The following is a 12,254-nucleotide window of genomic DNA, read 5'->3' as shown; positions in this document are numbered from 1 at the left end:
TAAGCCCGCAGAAATTTTTTTTGATTTTTCCAAGTCTGTTGTAGAAAGTTTTAAAACGTTCTACTTTGGGGTCAAAAACATGAACTTTGTTACTAAATGTATAGAGTAGGTAGGCCTACCTAACCTCAATAATGATTGAAATCACCTCAATAAAAATGTGTGCTAATTCAAAATACAGTAGAACCTCAATTACTTGAACCTTAATATCTCAAATTCCTCAATATCTCGATTTTTTCAAAGTTTCTAAATATTTAACCTCAATAAGTAGTTTAACAACTTTTGAACGGTAACATTCTACCTTTGTAACTCAAATTTTCCCGTCATCGAGCCTCAGTAACTCTAAGTTTACCTTTATAAGTCGAAGTTTGCACGAATGTGCCTCAATAATTCAAAGTTTTGCCTTAACAGTGCAAGTCAGTTGTGTTTTGATTCCTGTCGAGACGTGGAAATCCAACTTCCTGTGTTTCCTTCCTGTGTCTGTTTGGCTAGGTACAGTACTGTAGTCAATGTAGTCTGCCAGTTGTTGAGATAGTTTTTACGTTGCATTTTGTTTAGTATTTTAATCACACTAGTACAGTACTGTATTTTCCCTTTAAATATTACTCTCTACATACTTTTTGTATGTACAGTATTGTACCTATTCAGTATTTTTGGTGTTACAGTAGCTTGTTTTTACAGTATATATATATATAAAGAGACAGTAAATGTAGTTCCGTATATGGATGATTTGGCCGGATAAACCAACCTACTATGAAAATGACCATTGATCATGGCCCCCACATTTAATTGTGGGCCCTGTTACCAGGATCTGGCTCGGGCCCCCTACCAACCGGGGGGTCGGGGGGGTATGGAATACCCCCCAGCCTAGACGGGGGGTCCGGGGGTTCTCCCCCGGGAAAATCTTGAAAATGTCATGTATTTCAGTGAGTTTTTAAGGCAATCTAGGTATTAAAATTGTGAGTGGTAAATGGCACTTTTGCAGCCTTTTTTAAGGAAGAAAAGAATTCTTCAATGAGTTTTATAAGACTTAAAATTACACGAAATGAGCAATTAAAACTATTATATCAATACACAAAAGCTCCATGCCTATTAATATTTTGTCTTTTTTATTTCCCTGTAAAAGGGTTTGGCTATCTTAACTGCTATAATTGTACTTTGTAATATGGAGTAGGAAAAAAACTTACGTAAATCGAGTTTAACAGCTTACACCAATGAAATCATATTTTATTCAGTGACAATTTTCATCAAGAATTTTAACAATACTACATTTTTTGGGAGTGGATGCCTGAGCTGCCGAACTTGCTCGAGTGGTCACGGAGAAAAACGAATGTGCACTAGTAACGCCGAGAATGACCGATGCTGTCGATGCCGATGCTATCCAATCCATGCTTTAGTACAGTATTATGTACCGTGCGAATTGGGAAGAAAACTTAGGTCAAAATTATTACAATCTTTCATATTTTTAAAACTACATAAAAGTGCAACCGGGACCAAATGTTGATAAAACGGGACGAATAAGCGTCCCGAGAGGATTTGTCGAGACGAGCCAGTCCCCCTAAAACGGGACGTCTGGTCACCTTAGCTATGGTACATAGTACATGTCAATTTTTCAATGCTTTACAAATTTTATTTTAACTCATAACTATAAGGATTCATTCTTGAAACTATCAGTTCAATTATAAAACCAAACTTTGTTTATTATGGGGGGAGTGAGGTAGGAGTGGCTAGGCGCCTGGCGGGAGGAAGTGGTAGAGGGAGTTTGTGGGGCCGGCCACTGGGGCCCGAGCTGGCTGTTCTGCTGTTGTATAGTACATACGCACCTACGCACCCATAGTATTTAAATATAAACTAGCCTAGAATCTAGAATTAATACATTTTAAATTATTTAACTTTTGTTTTTTGTAAAATTTATATATTATTTTTTATCTTCAATTTATGATCTGCTGTAAAGTGATCTTCAATGGGGGAAAAAAAAGAAAAAGAAAAAAATGGGTAGGCCCGGGCCCCCTGAGGGCCCGGGCCCTGTGACCAGAGTTGCGCCAGCCCCACCCTTGTGGGGGCCATGCCATTGATCTAATATTATTTTATCAATATATGCAGTCAAAAGTATCATTCAAGTCTGTTCTGGGATTATTTTTAGAAGAATAAACATGTTTATAACTTAAAAAGAAAAACAAATTATTTGTAAGCTTAAGTCATTAAGTAATGATAGTACAAATACTATGATTCCAGGTAGGCCTACAAAAAATAATTAATAATAATGGAGGTAAAATGACAATGAATTTGACTTGAAAATCATTAAATGGTACATGCATTTATAAGTTACTCAACTTTCTTATCCATTTTGTGAAATACAAAAATTAATGTACGGTACTGTACTGTACTTATTACCTTATTACCGGTTCTTCATCTTTTACCCCATGGGTGATTGATGGCGTCATTAAATAACATGAAAACACTGTACTAAAATATATACATTATTTACAAATTTTAAAACATATTTTTAACACTGAGGCTGTGGACAGACGTAAGTCAGCCCAGGCCTAACAGAGGGTCATCAAAATACTCCTTCAGCGAGTAGTAGGCTTTTCCTTTAAAGTATGCAGTGAGTACCTTAAGGAGTTCCCTTTTGTCGAGAAGTACGATGGAGTTTGGCAACTTATTATATATTGTTAGGGCTCCATTACTAAAGGCCTTCTGAGTCCTTGATAGTCTAACTCTAGGAACATCTAGTTGGTTGCGATGCCTAGTAAGGTGGTGATGTTTTGCAGCTCTGGAAGGAAACTCCTCAATATTATCTATTACGTACTTTATACAGGCGAGGATGTAGTGACCAAACACTGTTAGAATTCCCAGCCTGGCAAAGATAGGCTTGCAGTGAGCCAGACGATCGCTGAAGGTGATTATTCGTAGAGCTCTCTTTTGCTGGACCAGGATGTCTTCGGTCGTGGGTGCGTGTCCCCACAACAGCACACCATAGCTCACGTGGCAATGAAACATAGAGTGATAGACATTCATCAGGTATTTCTCCGTGACCAGATACCTAAGTTTCAGGAGCAGGCAGCATACCCTTGACAGCTTATTGCAGACCTGATTTACGTGGTCATTCCAGGTTAGCTTCTGGTCCAGGGTAAAACCTAGCAGCTTCACCGGATCATTGTGAGGAGCATGTTTAGCCAGACTGCAGACAAGAGATTGTGTCTTGGATTGGTTAAGCTGGAAGCCATTGGCCTCAAACCAGTTTGAAGCTTCAATTAAGTGCTGTTCAGCTCCCGCTACAGACTGTTCAACCTGCAGTCCTCGTGACACAAGGGTGGTGTCGTCAGCAAATAATACAACATTTCCTGACTTGTCGAGGTCGTTTATCATAACTAGGAAAAGAATCGGCCCAATTACCGATCCTTGTAGAACTCCATATGCTACTTCTAGAGGTGCTGAAGTTGCCCCCTCGATAGAGACCACCTGTTGCCTACCCGCGAGATATGATCCAATTGTTCCGAGAACAGTGCCACCCACTCCATAACTCTCCAGCTTCCTGACCAGTATGGCATGGTCGACGCAATCAAATGCACGACTTAGGTCGCACAATGTGAGGGTGACTATGTGGCAAGCCTCAAATGCCTCACCAACCAAACCTGCAAGCCTCATGACCGCTCCTGTTGTAGACCGGCCTTTACGGAATCCGAATTGACCTTCCGTCAGTAGGTTGTTAGACTCTAGGTGTTCACAAAGCTGCCTGGTCATTAGAGCCTCTAAGACTTTACCGAAGATTGGTAGAATATAAACGGGCCTATAGCTGTTCAATCTATCTCGCTCACCCTTCTTGTAGATGGGGACGGTTCTGGCAATTTTCATGCTGGGGGGGAAAACCCCTCTCTTCAAAATGTTGTTCAGGACTAGCGATAGCGGTTGAGAGATTTGTCCTATGACACGTTTTAACCAGGTTGTGGACATTCCGTAGAAGTCAGGGCTGTTTGAGTTTTTGAAACCAGCCACAATTTTCTCTATCTCGGTTGAAGTACAGTAGTAGGCTGCCACGAAAAAAGGTTGGTGTGTTCATCAACATTCAAAGAAATCTTACTGGAGTCTAAAGATTTCAGACCGGTTATACAATGTTGTCTATGGAGTCGATGAAGAACCTATTAAATTGGTCAGGGCTGTGTGGTAATTGGGTCACCCGACTGCTTCTTGTGGCCGTTTTGACCACATCCCAAGCTGCTTTGCACTAATTTTTAGCAGAAACAATCATATTTACATTAGCCTCTTTCTTGGCCTCAACAATCTTTTGTTTGTATGCATTTTTAGAGGCTAAGTAGGCTGCTTTGTCCACCTCTTGGTTGTTCTCCCTAAACCTGTCCTTCAGTGCGAGCATGTCCTGCTTTAGCCTAAACATTTCAGGAGTATACCATTTGAGGTAGGATTTTGACCTCGTCACACAAGTTTTGTTGTTGGGCCTATATATCTTAGACTTAGATGGGAAGAAAACATCAAATAACTTCCTTATTTCAGAAAAAAACACATCAAAGTCATTGGCATCGTCTTTCAGGATGTTAAACCATTTAATCTCACCTAGAGCTACTAAAAATAGGTCTATCATGCTTAGGTCAATTTTTCTAATGTTAAAAAGATAACTATTATGCCAAGAATTCAAAGGAGGACTCACCACATTTGAAGAAGTCATCCATCTCATCACCACTGCGGAGTGATCTGCGACAAAGTGTTCAACGACACTGGCCTCATAATCCCAGGTGTTCAGGTTTACAGCTATGTTGTCGATGCAGGAGTGGCCCCTCGTTGGTTGTGTTGTCATGATGAAAAGTCCGAAGGACTTCAGGAGATTGAGCAGGGCAGATCTCTCGGTGCCTTCTCCAATGAAATTTACGTTGAAATCCCCCATCAAGACCAAGTTGGAGAAATTTCTCTCAATGGAAGCCAGACAGCTCTCCAATTGATTACAAAACACTTTGAAATTCCCACTAGGTGAGTGGTAAACACAGATTGCCGTCACGTTCAGGCTTGGTATGTAAATCGCTACTAGTTCACAATCGAGGTCTGAGCAGAATTGCTCCACATTTAAGACACTAAAATCAAGGCTTGGGTCAATGAACAATGATGCTCCGCCACACTTGGAATTTTTTCTGCAGTAAATACTTGCAAGGGATAAATTTGCCACTGTACTGTAGAATTCAGTCTCTTCTGGTACTAACCAATGTTCGCAAACGCCAAGAATGTTTATACCTTCTCTTCTTCCTCAATGAACACAGTTAATAGGCTCTCCTGACCTCGAATACTTTGTACATTTAAACCACTAATTACAACAGGAGAGCAATTTTCTGGGTCCTCAAGTCTTCTCATGACACATTCTGGTGGTCTGGCAATCCCGAGTGCTGGACCGTCCTGCCTAAAAAAGATCTCGGTGAAGGACGTCGAGATGGAAGGAATTCTCTAACAAGGATGCCGTTTGGCCAAAAATCAGAGCGTAACACCCTTTCGACACACAGTTCTGCTATTCCCAACTTGAACGATTTGTAGGATTTAAAACGTGTATTCAGTTCAACACATTCGTAGTTGTGTATATCATTGTCTGCAAGAAAACTGGTTAAGGTATCGCAAGTTGTTGCAGGTGATAGTCTCGATACAAAAATAAATTTTCGTTTACAAGCCGGTTTCAATCTGGTTTCGGTCGAGCCAGTGCCGATTACCACTTTAGATGAATTCAGATGGTTCCTGTTGTTTGAGACTGTATTAGGATTTTTCGACTTTGGTACTCCTTTCGATCCTCAAACAGTACTCGCGTAGGATTTGGACACTGTCGAGACTGGACTGACTGGAGCGAGATTACAATCGGTTTCAGTTCCTCCAGTCTTTCCCGTCAGCTCCTGTTGCCACTCGAATCGCACTCCTCCCACTGGAGTCAATTCACTACCGTTTCTCAGTCCGATTTGCTGTTCATTTGATTCAACTACCGTTCCGTTTTCATTCACAGCAGTATGAATTTCGTCTTCGTCATTTGTCACCAATGGGAAAGAGGGGATCTCAGTGACGTCATTGTTGCCAACCTTCTGATTCAACTCCCTTTTCTTGGCCAATTTCTTGTTTGGACGCGTTAATTTTGTTAAAAGAATCTATTTCCTTAATTTCGTCTGCTGTCCGTTTAACTAAATTATTCACATCTACTTTTGTTTTCACACTAAGGTTTATCAAGTTTTTTCTCCAGAGATGTACCTAATTTTGAAAAAGCTTCCACACAGTTTTTAATAACTGTCAAGTCATCGATTAAGCTTACGTCCACTTTACCTTGTGCAGGTGCAATGTGTTTCCCTAACCTCGAATCGCACGGTCGGCAAAACCACCTCACATTTTCTTCCAGGTTCTGTATTTCGCTAAATTTCTTCCAGGCCCGGTCTGGCCAGGGCAGCTGGTCGGCGATCCCCGGGGGCCTCCAGCTCAAGGGGGCCTCCAAACGCCAAAAAATCAATTCAAAAAAATTTAGTTATAATAATACAATATTTTGTTTAACTGTTTCACAGCGACGTAGTCTTGCAAAAACAATTTTTAATAAACAATACTCTTTTTTTAATTGAATTACAGTTAGGGGTAGCCCCTAAGTACAGTGATAGTCACTCGGTACTAGAGGATAGTCACCGATCTCACTGCAACGCACCGTTCGAATCAGCTCATTGCCCAATGCCCAGCGCTCCGCGGTAGTGACGAGACATGGCCGTGCCGGCGCGTCTGCGATATGTCTGGTGTCTGGACTCAAGCAGACAGCTTAGCGCTTGTACTAGTATAGTGATGGGACAACCGACTGGAAAAAACTATCGACTAGTCAATTTGCCAATCGGTTGTTTTTAAAACCAGTCGTTTTTTTTCAGTCGAATGAAACCCGAGAGAATTCTACTACAACAACAACTAACTGGTGGCGTTCAATCGGTGAAGTGGTTTCAGTCATTGCAAAGAAAATTATCTAATATAATTTTACTTTAAACATTGGAGTTTTCCCGCTTGATTCCTATTGTTTGTTGTCATTTGCATTAATATTTTGTTACTTTGGTATAAAACGTAATAGAATGACAACATTTACAATTAATTAAAAATTTTTAGTTTATTACATGACTGCAAGATTTAAATTATTCAGTAGGCCTAATGTCTCTAACTCAGTATAACAAATATTCCTATTTATTTGTTACCTGGTTTTTAAAACAGATATTACTACAGGCATTAAAATCTAAATCATCAGTATATAACACACAGTGTCTTGGCAATTTTATATTTTTTCAAACAACAAAAATAAATGCAATTACATTTTATGTATCATCCCTAAAAACTGTTCCCAATTCCTATCCGTCAGTTTATCTACAACTGATTTTATTCTACCAGTCAGCCTCATCTCAACACCAAAAGGTCGAGTATGGTGTTACGACTTGTCACAGAGAAGGGACTAGTTTAATCACCGACGACTGTTTTCAGTCATTCCTACGTAGTGGGTTATGACGTATTGTTTGAAAGATTACTAACACGTGAATCGTTCAGTTTATAAAATGAAACGTGCGCAACCAAGTGGCGCAAGTAAAATAAAAATGGATAGGAAATATTTCAAAATAAAAACAAATTAAAGTCGAACTGTTTGAACTTATGGTTAGCAGATTAGCTGGTTTCAGTTCCGATTCTGCTAACAATGAGAAGTCACAAACAGGCAGGCGGAAATCATCAGAATTTTTTTGTAAGCTTTACAACGTTTAAATTAAAATACTTTTGATTATTTCTGTTTGTCTTTGTTGCTGAAGTACAACTATGGAGTAAAGTGTGTGATAAAAAGTAAATGTGGTCCATTCATAGATGTATTCAAGATTCAAAAGTGGTACGTGATATGTTTTTTTACCATGTAGCCTATGGCAAAAACTCCAAGAACTATGTTTTAGTCTTATTTTTAAATTGAAGACTTAAAAAAACTATTTTAAGAATAGGCCTTTAAATTTTATGGCAGCTGTAGAGGTGAATAGAAATACGAGCAAATTTTATATCAAATTTAAATTGATTGATACCTTGGAATTAAATGTATAAATACAAAGATTTTAATTTATGGAAATTTAGCAAATATTAATTTAATAAAAATTATCAAAAACTTTTTAATCATTTAAAACCACATTAGGCCCCTTTTATGCACCTGCGGCCTGCAGCAAACATATATGCTAACTAATTGTTGCCGTGAGAGCACCCCATGGTCCTTGTTTTATTTCTGGCTGAGGGCCTCAAATCAACATCTAGCCGAGGGCCTCCAATGGAGCCAGACCGGGCCTGATTTCTTCACTGAAATCCTGACACACGTGATGCCAAGAATTGCAGTAACCTTCACACAACAAAGCTTTTTCGTCGTCTCTACACACTTTCGAACAAACGGGACAATTTATCACACTATTCCCATCCGCCATATCCATAGCCTCTCAGGAACCCCACTTTGGAAAATAATCAACCAACTGTTCAGAGGTTAGGCCTACTAGCTCAATTGAGTATAGTGACACAGTAAATAAATGATAAACAAACAGATAAATAGTGAGAACAATTTATTTTATGACTTGAGTAAGCGCAAAGGCTAGTGCTTGCATCTAAACGTCTGTAAGATGTGAGAAAAACATTTTCTTATTGGCTTCCTAGAAGGGGCTGGATAAACAGAGGACCAGTAAAACCAAGGCCGGATATGAGGGGTTCTACTGTACTGTTCTTTATGTGCATTTAAATTGTTTTATTTTGCTTCCAAAATAAATACGTACTCTCCAGTACCTATAAATATACTGTAGTTTGAGTTTGATTTATAAAGGTTTAACACGTAAAAGTCAAGTTTTAAAGGCTGTAACGTAACATCACTGTAAGACCCCAACACCTCAGTATCTCAAACTTTTCATATGGAACCTTGATAACTTGAACCTCACTAACTTGAAAAACTTGATAGCTCGAATTTTTATCATAACCCCTTCAGATTCGAGATATTGAGGTCCTACTGTATAGCCATAGTATATTCTAAATGTTCTTTGCATTTTTTTGTTGATACTAACCAAAATTATAATTTACCACTAACCTCCAGCTAATCGTTTTGCAGTTGACGATTTTCCAGCATTGTCTAATCCCACCAGCATCAACACAATTTTCCTGTAGTAACAAAAGAATTATTAGCGTATTACTAGAGCTCGCCCCGTGATCGAGAACACAACAATGTGAAAATCTGTAAAATTTCTAAGAAAGTACTTTTTAATATAAAACTATTAATATGACACCTAATTATTGTACTTACATATTAAGCAGTATTTTCTGAACTCTTGGGCATGGTTTGCAATGAATTTTATGTGGAAAAATTGCCTTTATAATATTGTTCATTAATTTTTTACATTGTGTTGTCAACACTTTACACTTAAAATTACAGTATCAAGGTTGCGGTCTTATTATGTCGAACTAAAAATACTAAGTTTAACCAAAAAACCCTGTCTTCCATCTCAACTTAACTGTTAATTTCACTCTTTGATAAAAGGAGTTTACTGTTTACTGGCTCCACTTACCCCGGGGTCTATGGCTCCACTTGCCCCACGTTGAAAATTGGCGGGGCAAGTGAGGCCACGGCTTTATTTTGTTTACTAAGCATTTTTGAGGAAAAATATACCACATCGGCTTAATATACACTTAAAAACTACCTACTAGACACACTCACATCTTTGACTTTAGGACTTCTCATATAGGCTATAGTGGTAGCAATTATGCAAACTTTGACCCCTGCACTACCATTTGGAGGTGAAACGTAAGGTTGTTTTTTTTTTTCAATTAAAAAATATAGGTAGTTTTTGTCCAGTTACACTCAATGTTAGTGTTAAATATATTACATAAGGAACCAAATAAACATTAGGCCTATTTGGTGAGTTTTTATTTAATTTGCCATTTATAAGGCCAGGGCAGCCACTGGCTTCACTTGCCCCGCGGCCCTACTTACCCCAAACTTCACCCTACTGTAATATTAATTGATTCTTCCAAATCCATCATAATACAGTAGGCTACAGAACTTTTTGTCAAAATTAAAGATAGCCTACAAGCAACCATTTTCTTACAAGACAGAATTTTTATTTATAGCCTCTCACTGGAGGCTTGAGTCACAACAACTATCTTGACTTTAGAGTAGTTAACCCCTCTCCCCTGCCTACCCTACAAGTTGCGTTGTTTGTTTATTTTAGCGATAAGATAATTCTAGATTCTAGATTTTACAATAATGACAGCTGTTTTCAGAAACATAATTTTTATGGGATGGATAGGCCTACAAAATATTTTAGGCTAACTTATTTTTGGTCACATCCTGTCACAGAAAACATATACTTACTATATGTTTTTTTAGGACGCTGGTGGCGCTGCCTACGAATTGATAGGCAAAGCTCTCTAAAAGTACTTAACGCTTTTACCATGCGGTTGGCATTCTGGGTTACAGTAGTATGTTTTCTGTGATCCTGTGGAGATAAGCGTATGGTTCCCATCGCCGATCGTGGGAGCGGAAATGCCAAATTGCCTAGAGATCGGCGGTTTTAAACCAAACTGCTCTCAAAGGAAGGTTGGTTAAAACAAACTGTGTAACTTATGTTTAAAATCGTGGGCAGATAACTTAATCCAATTATCGGTTAAAGGCGAGATCGGTTAAGTGTGGGCCTTACTTTATTTCGTACATGAAGGTTACAACAGACAGGAAATATAATATATAGATATAATAATAAAATGGATTTGGCATCCATTGCCATTAAATTTTAATTTCAATAACACACTGATTTTATTGTGGCCACTGAACATGAAATAGCAACCTAATTACTTCACGATATTTTTTGTGCAGGACTTCACCTAGGCCTATTTTATTAAATTGACAGGTGTTGATTAGGTTTTGAGTTTGCGAAATTTAAATTTATTTTCGAAATAAAACTAAATTTACATACTTAGGCTAACTTAGACCCTGACTACCTTATAACACAAATATATATGTTATTTCCTACATGAAGTTAATTATAATTAGAATGAATCTTAATGAACTGACCAATTTATACTACTTACTTAGCCTGTTTAGGAGAGAATATGTTAGGAGTAAACTTAGCCTTTATTCAATCAAGGGTCAAAGAAACATCTCTGATCATTTGAGAAGTTAGGGTGCAATAGGGAACAAATCAATCTACGCCTAAATAACTTAAAAGCTATCAAGGTTATAGGCCTATCTATAACTAACCTACCGTATAACTTTTAAAGTAGGTATACCTAACCTAACTTAATTAGCAACTTGCATTAATTTTTATGATTGTGTTTGTGAGTTAACTTATGCACTGCAAAAAATTGACAAAAGCATTTTGATGAGAATCTTTCCTGTAAGAGGTTTTAAAAAAAGTTTTAATGGTTACATATTTACCTTTTAAAGTAGGGGTAACTTATCTGCTTTCATTAAAAATAAGTGGCGCCTACGTCTAACTTAAACTTAGAGAGTGCATATCCTAATGAAAGTAATTTATTTCGGCCTAAATTAAAAAAAAAAAACTTTTTACACAATTTGGGTAATCAGATAAAACTGTCAGATGTTATGACAATAGGTACAAAGAAAGTTTGTTGAAGATAAGGAATTTTTCAAACACAATATTAGGCCATCCTACCTATTATTTTTGGGTTGTAAATTAAAAGTACACGTGTTTAATTGCATTCATTGTTTTAACAGATAAAATAAAATACGTTGATTACGTAATGTTGTTTTAAAGGTAGGTTACCTGTTTCTTTTTCTGGAAGAGTATTTCCTAAAGAAACTAACTGATCCTGAATCAATTGCAGGTAAACAACAACATTTACAACTCATCTTAGCCTACAAATTATAAGTCAGTGTTTAGAGCTAAAACTCTATTTCAATAAACTTTACTTGATGGTACCCATGCAACAAATAATAAAATAAATTATTATTTTGCTGTCACATTGAATGACTCACGACGGAATCCATGTTCTACCTCTAAATAAAACAATCAATAACAATTTCCGTCTACTCGTACTCGTAATTAAATTATTCAAACATACGACGACGACACGGAACAATGAACGGAACGGACGGATACGAAAGATACGATACGATACAAAAAAAAATAGTGTTGGGCATCGATAGTCGATAGATATATTGAAAATGTTTGTAAGCCGATAGTCGATGTTCTTCCATCGATATTTTTCTTCCAATACATTTGTACTTTCTCCCCCTATACGTATATGGAGAA

At 37.8% G+C, this 12,254-nt stretch overlaps 1 protein-coding gene across 2 annotated transcripts in view; it reads right to left on the bottom strand.

Moving 5' to 3' along the window:
• LOC129005134 (ADP-ribosylation factor-like protein 13B) overlaps nt 1–12,020 on the bottom strand; it is a 96,922-nt gene extending 84,902 nt beyond the window's left edge. The window contains exons 1-2 of one of the 2 annotated variants that reach the window (XM_054433954.1): nt 11,766–12,020; nt 9,077–9,147 (exon numbers count right to left, since the gene is read on the bottom strand). In XM_054433954.1, the coding sequence (XP_054289929.1) occupies nt 9,077–9,147; nt 11,766–11,851 (157 nt within the window). In that variant the 5' untranslated portion in view covers nt 11,852–12,020. Of the gene's footprint in view, nt 1–9,076; nt 9,148–11,416; nt 11,523–11,765 lie in introns of those variants that run through there. The other variant, XM_054433959.1, reaches the window with a different exon arrangement.
• Nucleotides 12,021–12,254: the final 234 nt, after the last annotated feature.

This window comes from Macrosteles quadrilineatus, unplaced genomic scaffold (genome assembly GCF_028750875.1).
Source record: "Macrosteles quadrilineatus isolate MER2022 unplaced genomic scaffold, UCM_ALF_1.0 Scaffold_1__1_contigs__length_201487025, whole genome shotgun sequence".
In the NCBI taxonomy this organism is placed as follows: domain Eukaryota; kingdom Metazoa; phylum Arthropoda; class Insecta; order Hemiptera; family Cicadellidae; genus Macrosteles; species Macrosteles quadrilineatus.
Note: the sequence above shows the minus strand (reverse complement) of the source record. Positions and strands in the feature narration are given on the sequence as shown.